Source organism: Oratosquilla oratoria, chromosome 43 (genome assembly GCF_046742065.1).
Source record: "Oratosquilla oratoria isolate Oo_2021 chromosome 43, ASM4674206v1, whole genome shotgun sequence".
Classification (NCBI taxonomy): Eukaryota; Metazoa; Arthropoda; class Malacostraca; order Stomatopoda; family Squillidae; genus Oratosquilla; species Oratosquilla oratoria.
Genome location: NC_134819.1, coordinates 34,514,316 through 34,528,558, shown reverse-complemented (window position 1 = coordinate 34,528,558; position 14,243 = coordinate 34,514,316). Strand labels below are relative to the sequence as shown.

The window sequence follows — 14,243 nt, the reverse complement described above, 5'->3', positions numbered from 1 at the left end:
CTACGATGAACTAACACATTCAAAAAGGGAAGTTTATTGTAAACTTCAATTTCATGAATATGGTCAAGGGAAGAATCGCGTTCAAAGGCGTTCATAATTTTGTGAATATTATCTTCATTCCCGCCGCTAATAAAGACATAATCTATGTATCTAGCATACATACAGGGTTAAAGTTCGGTGTGTCGCAAAAATACTCTCTCTTTTATCGTGCCTATACAGAAATTAGCAAAGAGAACGCCTATGAAAACACCATCTATTTTGACATACATATTGCCATCGGGTCCATAAAATGGCGCTTACTTAGTACACGCACGAAGAAGCGTAACGTGTCTTCAGGTATCGTTAAGGGAGTCTTCTGAATATCAGTCGAGGGAGATTCCTCTACAGGGACATGAGTGAAGAGACTGACCACATCCATGGAACCAATGCATGGTGGTACATCTTACATTTGAAAAAGAGAAATCGAAAAATCCGTTTCATTCTGGTTTGTAGATCAATACATTGATGATGCATCTGGTCGTTATTAAACTGCACTTCGGAGGAAATGGTCTTACAAGGAAAATGCATTTTAGTCGACGTTCAATCCATTAAGAGACATGACGTCACTAAATTCACACAAACGCTTTTGTACCTGTAACGCCACGGAATATCATTAGATAGTTGTATAATTTCCAAACACGGGTAGATATGTCACATAACCACGTAGTCCACCGACATATAAGGACTGTAATAATCTCAGTGTATAGTTAATAACACCACTCGGTATTTTGACACGTCCGATATACGTGGTTATTAGGCTGAACCAGTAGCATACACTTCAGAATTCATATTACAGTTGACATAATCAGTTCGTACATTTCCCCCTACTATGTCAGAATAAAGTGTCATTCACACAGTCCCTGAGAGGTTATTTGTAGCTTTAGGAGACATGGTATAGCTAACATTTATGACAAATTTACACGACTACGGCAAGAGTTCCAGTTATTTATCCCAAGACGTGAAAATGACGCACGTCGTCTCTTCCGACGGTATCTGGCAACTCGTCTCCAAATGTGCTTCAAATAATCAAGAGCACTGTTGACTATGATTCGTTGGTGTAATGTCACAGGAATATGATTTATTATCTTTATTCATAGTGTAGTTTTAGACACAATTACCAGAATCCTACAAGCATAGAAATAAAGAAAAATAAATTTAAGAAGCCGGCATCTGTCGCCGAATGTGTGAGGACTGGCTGGTGAGGGGAGAGTGTTTAGTATTGAGCCCGATATGGTCGGCGGAGCCTGACCCCTCTATCTGTATGTGTTCTTAGTGACTATCCACCACCACCTCCCTGCAGTCCTTGGCAAGATTCAGAGGGAGTTGTGCACAAGGAGGAGTGTGCCGGAGTTGTGCCACAAGCAAGGATGATGACTGAGGTAAGTATCGATTGTCACGAAGACGATAAGAGGGGAGTCGGTGCGTTTGTCTGTCTGTTGGTGTGCGGCGACGAGTCGTGGTGCTTTTGAAACAAAGCAAGGTTTGTCATGAAAGCTTAAACCTGTTCTAGTTAACTTCCACACTGCGGTCAGCTGTGCGGTTGGGCGGATGCGAGGGAGATGGCGGGCATATGCCATCTGCAACACAATCCCGCGTAAACTGTCTTGGCTCAGATGAACGTTTTATCAAACACGCTGGCTGCATGCCCATAGCGGGAAGGTGTTCAATGTTTATATTAAATTTCACGTAGGATATATGTTTCTCGGAATAGGGTGAAGTGAGAGTGGTCAATGAATGGTGTTTATGTACGCTGCAGTATAAATATATATTTTTCTTTTTTTTTATCTCGGATGGGTATAAGCAGCGGGAAGGGGAAAGGATCGAGTGCCCGGGCTGCTCTTCACGCAGTTCAGTTGATAAACTGCTGTCGGGAGGAGCACACACGCACTCGCCGCCACGCCAGATCGATTTTTTGCGCTATAGAAGGTAAGACCACACTAAGGTTTAGGGCTGCTATTTTAACGGAATATAAGGCTCTTTAGATGGATTCGCGCGTATACGGCTCGGCAACCGTTATAACGGTCTTAATTTAGGCAGCAATTGGCATGATGAGTGGTCGATGTGTAGGGGTCAGTATGGGCTAGCCGTAACTGACGACTAGAAACCAGGATGGTTGCACATGACCAGTAAATGATGTCAGTAACCAGTACCTGTTACCTTTACATTTTCTGAAAATATGTGGAAGACATTGTCCATAATATATAATTCAACTGGTCATAGAATAATTCGAATAGTATAGATAGTATGTAAAAAGCACAGGAAAAAGCAAACTACTGTATATATGATATATTCATCAAATCCTTGATGGCGTATACCCTTTGGCGTCCGATTCTAACCTTTTTTTGTTATCAAACTGATCGTCTACGACAGTTATTGAACTGGGAATAATGAAATTAGTGACAAAAAACAGTGAGGCGTATAATGCTGTTGAGCGTGCGAGAAGCCGGCCATCTCTCATAACGACAGCTGAGCAGCAGCTAGGATCAACAGGTAATAGGGAGAGTGAATACCAATAGGAACTGGAAGAGCCAATCAATATAATCAACGCTCCTGAGAAATTCTGATTGTTATTTTTACTTTTTTTTCAGTTATCTGGGATTAGGAGAAATGTAGATTGGTGTAACATTCGTATAAAGCAAATTTTAAAAGTGGATGTACGTACGTTAGATTTGCTGGTAGGAATAGATTTTGTGTACATCTTCCTGGGTGTGACTGATCATTTGACTTGGTTTTTCTTGTCGTCAAGAGTCCGTAGAGAATGTGGTTGGAAAAACGGTGAATAAAAAAAAAAATGGCAACCATTGTCCATAGTGCAATGCTTGTAACTTCTTGGATTGAATAAAACGGCAGTCAGGTAAAAACATAAGAACCGTTACAAATGTCTGCTGGTAAATCGAGACCGGGTTTAATCCATTATATGTAGTATGCCTACCTTTCACAAAAATGAAAGAATCGGAAGTCAGAGTAGAGATTAATTTAAGGAATCCTACTGTATATGGACTCTGCAGTGTTACCCTCACCCTCCCGTAGGATAATTAGATTACTTGCCGAAAGCTTAAAAAATACAGGCCAATACCAACAGCAGCGTCCTGAGTAGGACATAAAAGATACAGGGCATTTTTATCATTTGATAAAATTATCTGGCGAAAGTAACAAATAGAATGAAATGAATCAACGATTTCATTCAGATGTGTTTGTCAGTCATCATTGTAATGGATAGGGGTGGGACAATTGTAATGATGATAGTTTTAATTATATTTATAGTAATAATTATAGTGAACTAATGATAGTAACGATATGATAGTGATAGTAATGATGATGATATAAATGTACATATACAGAAAGGTCCTTTTCTCCTTACAAGGAATGAATATTAATAATAATTATGATAACAGCTTTGACGATTCAGATGATATCAGTATTCATAACTAGTGTTGCTTTCCTAGTTTTCCACTTGTTAGATTTGATGAGTAAAGTGAGGTTTACAAATGAAAGTAAAGTAGGGTTGTTATGTAGACAGAACTATCAAATTATTTACAAAATGTAAGGAGGGAACGACAGAAAGTCTCGAAGGCAGTTTTATTTGATTTAACGGTGGCTAAGTAGATTCCCAAGTGATTGTTGTACAGAACAGTGGCAAAGTTAATTTTTTGTCGCATATACATAACGTTTTTATTATTTGAGAGGTGGTTTTAGACAATACGATGAAATTTATAGTTTCTATATATCGGGGTCGCCAAATTTGATTTCTTTGAGAGTTCTGTAAATTTGACTTTGGGCATTGTCAGACTAAACTATTTTGTTGAGAAAAGTCCACGGAAACTATAAGCTTATGGTATTTTAAATGTACGAAAAACGTGTTTACAATCCTCCGGTTCCAAGAAGTCTGGTTGGGTTTGTGACGTCATGTCGGCGGGCATTTGGTTTTGTGACGTCATGCCGGTGGATGTTGAGTTTGTGGCATCACAATAGAGTTTATTGGAAACCCACTCAATTCTTTTCTACCGAAAGACAAACCATTCATCTGAGGTCGTCACATAAAGGGAGTATAGTTCAATGAGAAAATATATAATATCCACTTGAGAATAGAAAAAAAGCTCATGCAGGATGAATACCGAAAGCATTGTAGATTATTATTGGAAGGTGAGTTGTGATGTTGTGGAAAACAGCTAAAGAACAAATTTTGAACACCTGATTAAAAATAAATATAAGTACAATAACAATAAAACGAATAATTTTGAGTATTCCGTAATAGTGTGCGTGGTCTTACGTTGTTGTTTTTAGGTTAAAAAAAAAGTCAGATTCCCCTCTGTTGTGTGTGTGTGAGGGGGAGGGGCTAAGGGGAAGAGTAGAAGCTTTGTGTTGAGTGGAAGAATCCACAACAAGAAATCGTTGTTGAAAGATTTTTTAAAGTCATCAGGAGAGGTCTTCCGTTAGCCCACTGACCAGTGGTGCTCTTTACATATTTTGTTCTGGCATACGCCAGACTATTTGATTCAGACCTGGAGAGGGGAGCGTAAAGAAAATGGGATTTTAGCTGTGGGTCGTTTGTCGTTTGCATGAAGGAAATGTGTAATGTTTGGATGACATGATGAGGCAAGCCACAGCCGACTCGGAAACCCGAGATTGAATCCCCAGCCGGGATAAAACAGGTGCTGTTCGTATTAACACTTTATATGTAAGAAGTACACATGTTTGCGTCCTATCCTGCATGCATGAAGCCTAATTCAGACAACACACACACAAACAAACAAACACCACCATACTTGGAGCTTCTCCAAAGGATTTTCCACCCAGATGGGGGCTGACCTGACTGGATATTTGATTTTGTAGGGGCACCCTTTGCCGAATTGACTATTAAGTGCATGATTTGGCGCAACGTAATACTGAAATAATTATTAATAGCGGCCTTGCTGTAGATGTGCTGTGTCTTGTGACACTGCTTCTGACCCAGGGCAGTGGACAAGATGTAGGGATGACCCGTCATCCAGGAGGTGCAATATGATAGGGAGGGAAGAGGGTGGAGGGGAGTGGACTATGTTGGGGAGGAAATGAGTGGGATTGGATTTTATGCCTTTGTTTTTTGGATACCTCCCTTATCAGGAAAAAAGCCTTTGGTATATGTATGTATGTAGTAATATATGTAATACATATGGTTATTTCTTATTGTTATTAGTTCATGGTTCATTTTTATTATCGTGTTATCATTATTATTGTTGTTATTTATGTATTAAGTTTCAGTTTGATTTATTCATTCGTTCACTTTTTTATTTAATTATTCATTGTTATTATTTTTGTATATTTTGTTTTATATAACGATACGTATAGTGCATAGTGGTTGACATTTTGTCATTATATATGATGAGAACACTTGTACCCCTAGGACACCTGAGGTTCGAAGAACACGAGAAGTATTGTCATTACTCCGTCACTTCCTCCCTCACTCCCGCTCTCTCCTCTCTATCTCTCTGTCTACCTCTGTCACTCTCCATTCTCTCTCTGCCTCTCTCTCTCTACCTCTGTCACTCTTTCCTCTTTCTATCACTGTATCTCTATTTCTCTCTATCACTCTCCTCTCTCTCTATCTATCTATCTCTGTCACTATTTCCTCTTTCTATCTCTCGCTGTATCTATCTCTCTCTCTCTCTCTCTCTCATACACACACACACACTGTGTTTATTTCTCTGTCACTCTCCTCTCTATCTCTGTTTATCCGTCACTCTCCTATTTCTCTGTCTAACTGTCACTCATCTTTCTCTCTATTTCTCTCTCACTGCATCTCTATTTCTCTCTATCACTCTCCCTCTCGGCCCCCTCTTTCTACCTCCCGCTCTCTTTCTCTTCCCACCTCTCTCCCTCCCTCCATCCACCCTCTCCTCTCTCTCGCTCTCTCTCCTTCCTTTTCCCCCTTCTGTCTCTCTCTCTCTCTCTCACTCTCTCTAGCCCACGAGTTGAATGAAGTTCATTAGGCGGCTGTCAATAAAAAAAAAAAAATCCCACTGTAAGGAGGACATCATTGATTTTTTTTTTCAAAAGAACATCGCCAGAAAGAAGGCGTTAATCGAAATGTCCTTAATCGCCTCTGAAGGCGAATAAAATCTCCTGGTGTTTGGGGAAACAAAGTTAGGGATTTACTGCGTTGAAAGGAAGAAGTCCCGTATGGTTTTGAATTAAATCATCTAACGACAGTTCGAAGTTTTTCGATGCCACTGCGTGTAGAAATATTCTTACTTTGGTGTATAATGTTTTAAGGTTTCTTTTAAAATATGAAAAAATATTAGATACTATTGAGTAATTGTCAGTAATAACCAGCAGGAAAGTAGTTGAGAATAAAAAAAACATTGTAAATATGATATCAGTGACAATATTTGTTTTATGTGTTGGTTTGTTGATATTCTAACATATAGTTCAAGAACTCTATCAGTGGGGCTTGTTCGAATGTAAAGAAAGGAAATGATTGAATGTAAGAATAACATAAATGAATATATTCTAACATAAATACAGTTTAAGAGCACTCTTAGGCAATGTCGTGAAGAAAGGAAATGATTAAATATAAGAACAACGTTAATGAATATATTCAAACATAAATACAGTTTAAGAGAACTCTCAGACAAAGTCGTGGGACTTTGTCCGAATGTGAAGAAAGGTCAGAAAACGGATAAAAAAGAGCGAGATGGCAGCGGTTAAGAGGAGAGTGCTCACGAGATGAAGGAAGTGCGGCGAGCTGCTAGCTCAGCAAGATGTGGTGACCTGTGATTTCTGCAATAAATTGTATCGTTAGAAAGAAAAGTCTTCACGAATACCGAATATATATGTGAGACACGAGGTGATAACGTATATGTAAGTAAAGAACGTGGCAGTAGAAAGTTTGAGGCAACAGACGAGGACGAGATTTTATAACTTGCCGGAAAGCATCTTTCAAGAGATGAAGGGAAAGTTAAAGATAAAGACCAAAATAAAGATTAGGAAACATGAAGAAGTATGAAAAAACAGGACTAGAAAACTGTAAAGAAGAGAAACATAAGACTTGAAAGAAGAGAGGATTGAAAACCATAAAAAAGTATGAAAAAGCAGAAAGAGAATATGAAAGCTGTAAAGAGATCTGACAAACCATTAATAAAAAGATAAATAATTATATTAAGATCGAACTATGTAATATATCCAAGGGTGATGTTATAATGAACAATATCCTCTTGAAGAACAAATGATTGCCAGATTTAATGAAGAACAAAGATAAGTTAATGAACATTGTTAAGACCAAGAATAATGATGAGGATTGTATCTTCAGGTGTTCCACATCTGTTATGAAATTCGTAGATAATGAAGGTCCATATGCATTTTACATGGAATAAGCAACATACATAACAATATTTTTATGTTATAAAATGCTTAGGCCTCGATCATAGTGGTAGAAACTATACATGAACAAACACATATCTTTACAAAGAATAGCCAAAATCAGCAGACCGATTGGAAAGTTAAAAGAAAAAACGAAACAATATCATGCAAATAGTATCAATTGTGTAGTATATATAGAAAAATCAATCAAATTTAGAAACAACGAGTCATGGGTTCTGCTTTGAGCTCTTGACAAAAGATAAAGATAGAAATGTATCAGATAAACATCGAATGTTTGAACCACAGTCTGATGAAACGAAATCAGGATGAAATGTTTAATTAAAAGGCGCAATGGAATTTGAACAACTCGCAAAAAATAAAGATATCTGTTTGAGAGATGCTGTGACCCAGACTCGGAAATTGTGAGAGATGAATATGAATTGTGGAATAAGTTAGTGAATTGTGATGAAGACAATAAAAGGTAAGAAGGTTTGGATAGAAAAAGAAAGAAAATAATACACAACAAATTTTGCTACCTTTAGTATTGTCGCGTACTCAATACATGTTACTGATGCCGTCATGCCGTCTCAGATGTCTTCAGTTAAAGGGACGGTATTGAGGTACGAATAAAATTTTGTTAAAGGTAATACCACTTTCTCCGTTATTTCCTTCTTTAGAACTAACTATTCGCTGTAGTACAGCATCTAATCTCTGTAGAACTTGTCCGTAGGCGGTAATATTCTCCGATCCGGATTTCTGTTCAACTGAGCCTTATCCAGGGAGTGATTCTGATGTCATTGATGGGCGGTTATGGGTTGCTGTTGCAGTTCACCAATAAACAGGAAAATGCCCCTCAAATAATACTAAAATACCATTTTCTCAGGCTTCTGGTCTACCGTATATCCTTATGCTGTACAGAGAGCCACCAAGGAGGGTCTTCAAACAAGGCAAAAAATGGACCTTCTGCATGAGGGAAGCTGACCCTAACTAGCCCTTTCCTGGTGCGTAATCGACCCCCCGACGGGGATGCCAAAAATAACACCAAGGGGCCTCTGTGGTGTACAAGGATCTCTTGTGCTCCCACAAGGTACTCGAGAAGTTGTTGATCGCGGTGAATGATGGGAGCGGGTGTTAACCATGAGCTGTTTGCAGATCTGTAACATATGTGTATATATATATATATATATATGTGTGTGTGTGTATGTGCACAAATTTCACAAGTCACACATGAATCACAAATATGCAGAGTCCACTAGGAAGAGGAAAAACACACAGAGTCCGAGCGCTTTCGTGATATATTCACATCATCAAGCGGTACCCCTTGATGTGAATATATCACGAAAGCGCTCGGACACCGTGTGTTTTTCCTCTTCCTAGTGGACTCTGCATTTATATATATATATATATATATATATATATATATATATGTATATACATACATACATACTAACTATAGATCCTATTTTCGGAGAAAAAAATATTGTACGAAGACGAGTATATTATGATCAATGACCGTGATCGTAATGTACGTCTTCGTACAACATTCTTCGAAAGTGTAATGTACAGTTCATGTTACACACACACACACATATATTATATATATATTTATATATATATATATATATATATTCACTATAAATGTGTTATAACATACCAATATATATATATATATATATATATATATATATATATATATATATATATATATATCGATGCCCACGACAAGAAGCCGCTCATACAAGACCTCATTAGGGACACAGAAAATGATTCACTGTGACAACAATTACGGACGTTTGGTAATTTCTGAAGCAGTAAGAATCACTACAAAAGCCTGCTTTAAATGTCCAGTTATCCTCGGATTACGCCCTCTTCTGGAGCAGGAAACGTAGACCGCCACTACGGGACATAAACCCACTGGGGAATATTGTCTCACTAGGTGGGACAAAATCTCCATCGTGGTATATAATCCTTGGCTAGACGGGATAAAGAAACCCAACGTCCGAGTGTCTCCACGCCATGTCTATCTCGCTTTATATACCCTTGTAATCTTTATTGTCCATTGTATTACCCTGAAGGTGACCATATGTAATAGTTGAAACAGCTGTCTATAGAAATGGATCTACATTCTGAAGCCTTTTTCACTTTCCTCCAAAGCTTGAATTTTGAAGAAGAAAAAAGAAGATATAGAGTTAGATTTTTTTTTCTTATAAAATCATTGACGCCACTTGTGTTTTAGCATTCAACAGAAATTGCTTATGAGAAAGACTTTGCCCAAAGATTGTACACACACGCACGCACACACACGCACACACACACACGCACACACACACATATATATATATATATATATGTATATATATATAAACACATGCATACACACATATGTAGTTTTATTATTGTTATTGTCATCATTATTATTGTTATTATTATGTATCTTCAATTGTTTATTTGTGATTTTAATATTATTCATTTGGTTATTTATTCACTTACTTTTGAGAGAGAGATAGAGAATGGCGCATTTGAGCTTTAAAGAAGCCTCCGTTCCGAAGTGCCTGAGGCTGACGAAGAAAACGGCCGAAAGGCTGGGCCGGAGGAGGAGGAGGAGGAGGAGGAGGACAGGGCAGGATAGGTAAGATGGGGGGATGGGGTAGTGTAAGGAAAGAATGAAATGAAAGGAAGTTAGAGTTATGATAAGTGTGGGGCAGACCCACTTGCTGTTTTTAAATATATGTATTTTTGTGATTGTTAGTATGTTGCTTTGTCGCGGAGCTTCTGCCTAGTTTGAGTCTTCTCTTTCTTGAGTTGTTGTTATTATGTTATTGTTGGTCGTTGATTTGTTTAATTTGTATTTGGCTTCTTGCGTCACCGCTCTTGTATCATGGAAGTGCTACACTACCCAGCCGATTCGACCATCTGCGTGGACAAGTTTATTTTTTAATTTGTTTATTTATTTTATTTTATTATTTTTTCGGGAATAGTATGAGGTGTGTCGAAGAGGAAGAAGATGAGGTGAGGGGCTTACGCCAGGAAGCGCCGAATAGCTTTGACTAAAACCGTCACCTTTGCCCTACGTGCTTAAGGGTGAAATGCGGGATTCGAACCCGCGACAAGGAAGATACTAGACCTAAGACGGTATGGAGAATGAGGCAGAGCAATGACTATTTGCACCAGGTCCGTGTTTTGCCTAAACTTAATTTTAGCGATTGTATAATTAGCGAAACGAATACTGTCGTCCTTATCCTCTTGATTTTATAACAAGGTTGAGGTCCCCCTGTGGATATAGTGGGTGTGGATAAGCTTTGTGAAAACAGATAATTAATAAATAAACAAAAAATCCCAAGTTCTGCCCCGATCTTCTGCTACTTCTTTGCCTTTAGCATCGTGACTGGGGTGAGGCCGGATGGGTGGGGTGGTTGTGTTGATGCGTAAATTGGCTTCAATGTCGCATCTCGCTGCGTTATTGTTATTATTATTCTTATTGCCAGTTATTTTCATATTTTATTATTATTATTAACATTACTCTTTTATTATTGTAATTATTAGTGCTGTCATTATTATTGTTAGTATTATTAATATTGTTATTGGTATTGTTTTTGCAAATAATATCGGAACCACGTCAAATGAAGGGGATAAGGAGATGGCGTATTTTTTTTTTTCTTTATCAAGAGAAAGAAAAGAAATCTATTTGTTCTCTTCGGCAAAGGATTAGCTCATTTGTTGGTCATCACACTGAAGCAAGCGAACGTTCAAAAGCAAAAGATTCCTCCTTCTCCTTCAAATCTTCTTCTTCCACCTTCTCCTCCTCCTCCTCCTCCTCCTCCTCCTCCTCCCCTCCTCCATCTCCTCCTCCTCCATCGCCTCCTACTGTTACTCATGTTCCTGTTGCTCTTCCTTAAGTTCTCCACATTCTCCACATCCTCCTCCCCCACTCCTCCACATCCTTCCCCTCCCTATCCTCCTCCTCCTCCTCCTCCACCACCTCCTCCTCTTCCGCCTCCTCATCCACACCCCCAGTTAATCCTCGTTCTTTTCGTCTCTTCTTCCTCCCCACCCCCTTCCTCCTTCCTCACGTTCCCCCTCGTAAACATTTCTGCTGGGCGGCGCCATTAGTCAGAGTGGAGAGAGAGAGAAAGGGAGAGGGGGAGCAGAGGAGAGAGAGAGAGCGGCGGGGAGCGAGGGGGGAATTACTTGACTTGAATAGTGTAGTTCTCTGTGGCAATTCTACAGACGATTTCATTCAGCTGGGGGAAGAGGGGTAGGGGGCGCCCGGCCCTGCGTTTGGATGTTCCCCATTAGGGAGAAGTCGTCCCTCAGCTGAATAAATCACCTGACGGCAGCCAGAAGTATAGTTGTGGACAACTGCCCTTGTTGGAGTAGTTCCTGTCCTACCGGGTGATACTTTTACTTATACATCAGCAACAGGAACAACAGCAACACACTCGCAAATAAGATAAAATTGGTGGCACCCACTCGGCCAAGAATTGATCATCTAACGTTTTCTTACCTAAAGAGTGATTAGGGACAATGCCAACTCTTTAGGAGTTATGGCTATGCATCACTCTTGCTAGAATCCTCCTCAAGATCGTCTCTCTTTCTCTCTCTCTCTCTCTCTCTCTCTCTCTCTCTCTCTCTCTCTCTCTCTCTCTCTCTCTCTCTCTCTCTCTCTCCTTCCTCTGCTTCAACAGATGAAAGCGTTTGTGGCCCAGAACGAGACCTCTGAAACATTTGCTCGTATTTCTTCAACGTTTGAATTTCACAAACGTTGGGCGACCCTGCCTCGGTCAATCAAAGTGTATTAACATCCGCTCAGCCTTGTATCCCTAAAGTATTTGTTAAATATTCCTTAAAGCATAAAATAGCAAATCGTTCAGTTCCCTAGCGGATATGATCATAGTGCTCGTGGGAGATTAAAACACTTGATATTCCATCGTTCTGTTTCGTTATTTTGTTTGTTTTATTTTTTTACTCGATTTAATTTGTGTAAATATATTTGTGTATTGATATTTATCTTTTTTTTGTTTCACATGGCACGTGGTATCCACGAGACAAAAAAAAAAAAGAGCTATCTGTGTGCGTTGATGGCGTAATTGGAAGCATGCTGGTTTCTCATTCACATAGTTGAGTTCGAATCCCGCACTTCTCTCCGCGTACCAGCAGTGACTGCTACCTGCCCCAACATTCCCCAAAGCGCATAATAGCCCAAAGTTTACGGCTTCGGCCGCAGCTATCTAGCGACCCTGACGTAGGCTCCTCATCTTTTTTCCAGGCTGAAGACTTGATCTGATGCCCAGTCATGGGAGGTGTCCCAGGCGCCATCAACTCGCCTGGAGGTGACGAATTATAAGGGGTTTTATTCAGCTGAGGGTAGGGAGGAGTTACGGTGGGAGGGAAGGGAGGAAGGAGAGTAAGGGGGAAGGTATGGGGGGATGGTGGGAGGGAAGGAGAGAGAGGGAAGCAAGGAGGGTGGAAGGGAATGAAGGAGGGTGGGAGGGAGGGGAAGGAAGGAGGGTGGGAGGGGAAGGAAGGAGGGTGGGAGGGAAGGGAAGGAAGGAAAGTGGGAGGGAGGGTGGGAGAGAAGGAAGGAGGACCTCGGGTCGAGAGTATTGCAAGTTCGTCGACACAATGTATTGATTCCATCAATACTGTCCCTGACCTGTCGGTGTTATAATTCAATACGGGTTATTGCACACTGTTATTGATCGCGTAGGGGAGGGCTACTTGGCATACATACAAAATCCCAGAAATAGTTCGCAAAAAAAAGATATATATATATATACACATACACATACATACATACATACTCACCAGCTTCCATGCATGACTCGCTTTATATAGATTATTTTGGTTAACTCCAGATTATTTGTCAACAAGAGTGTAGTATTGTAAAGGTTAATCCCTTTCGTAGTTTTTTCTCTATTTTTTTTTATTATTTTTTATTAATTATTTTTATAAAAAAAAAGAGATGACCTTTTTATTATTTTTCGCAAATAACTTTTAGAATGTTGCATATATATTTGACAAAATACAACTAGGTCTAACTTAATTCAAACTAATCTTACCAAACCTTTGAGCAATTAACTTTTTTCGATCAGGATATCTCTCTCTTTTTCTCTCTGTGTAGTGAATGACAAAATTTTTCAGTTGAATAAAATCATCTTGCGACAACCAGAGAAATGTGTAGGCCGAACGGGTGAATATATATTATATATATGTATATATCACCACACACACACACACACACACACACACACACACACACACACACACACATATATATATATATATATATATATATATATATCACCACATACACAGACACACACACACACACACACACACACACACACACATATATATATATATATATATATATATTGTATATATATATAATATATATAAGTGTGTGTGTATGTGTATATATATGTATATATATATATATATATATATATATATTTTTACTTTTCTCTTGTCAGTTTACACTTTTTTGTACTAATATTATTTTCACTTCGCTGGATGAGGCAGTTTTCGAGCCACATTTTTCTGTTTAATATTTTCCTTCGCATTTGTAGCCAACACGCCTTCTGATATGTGGCCCATTTGCATCTGGATTACACGCTCAAATTTGTGCAAATTCCCTCCCCCCTCTTTCTCTCTCTCTCTCTCTCTCTCTCTCTCTCTCTCTCTCTCTCTCTCTCTCTCTCTCTCTCTCTTTAAGAAACGTAGCACACCACGTAATAGGGGAACAACACTATTTCTTTGCAAGTCATGCAGTTCAGCGCCACCAGGCGTGTGACCCCGTCCTTGGTGATCGGCACTTGTCCATGACGAGCTTAGCTGCTTTTAGATCCGGCACCTTTGCCCTGTGA

The 14,243-nt window shown here is 39.3% G+C and overlaps 1 protein-coding gene across 2 annotated transcripts in view; it reads left to right on the top strand.

Annotated features, from left to right (window-relative positions):
• The first annotated feature begins 1,266 nt into the window (after positions 1-1,266).
• The window catches only part of Nep3 (M13 family metallopeptidase neprilysin 3), a 119,164-nt gene continuing 106,187 nt past the window's right edge, over positions 1,267-14,243 (top strand). Inside the window, exon 1 of one of the 2 annotated variants that reach the window (XM_076179573.1) lies at positions 1,267-1,418. In XM_076179573.1, coding sequence (XP_076035688.1) covers positions 1,407-1,418 — 12 coding nt within the window. In that variant the 5' untranslated portion in view covers positions 1,267-1,406. Of the gene's footprint in view, positions 1,419-1,863; positions 1,966-14,243 lie in introns of those variants that run through there. The other variant, XM_076179574.1, reaches the window with a different exon arrangement.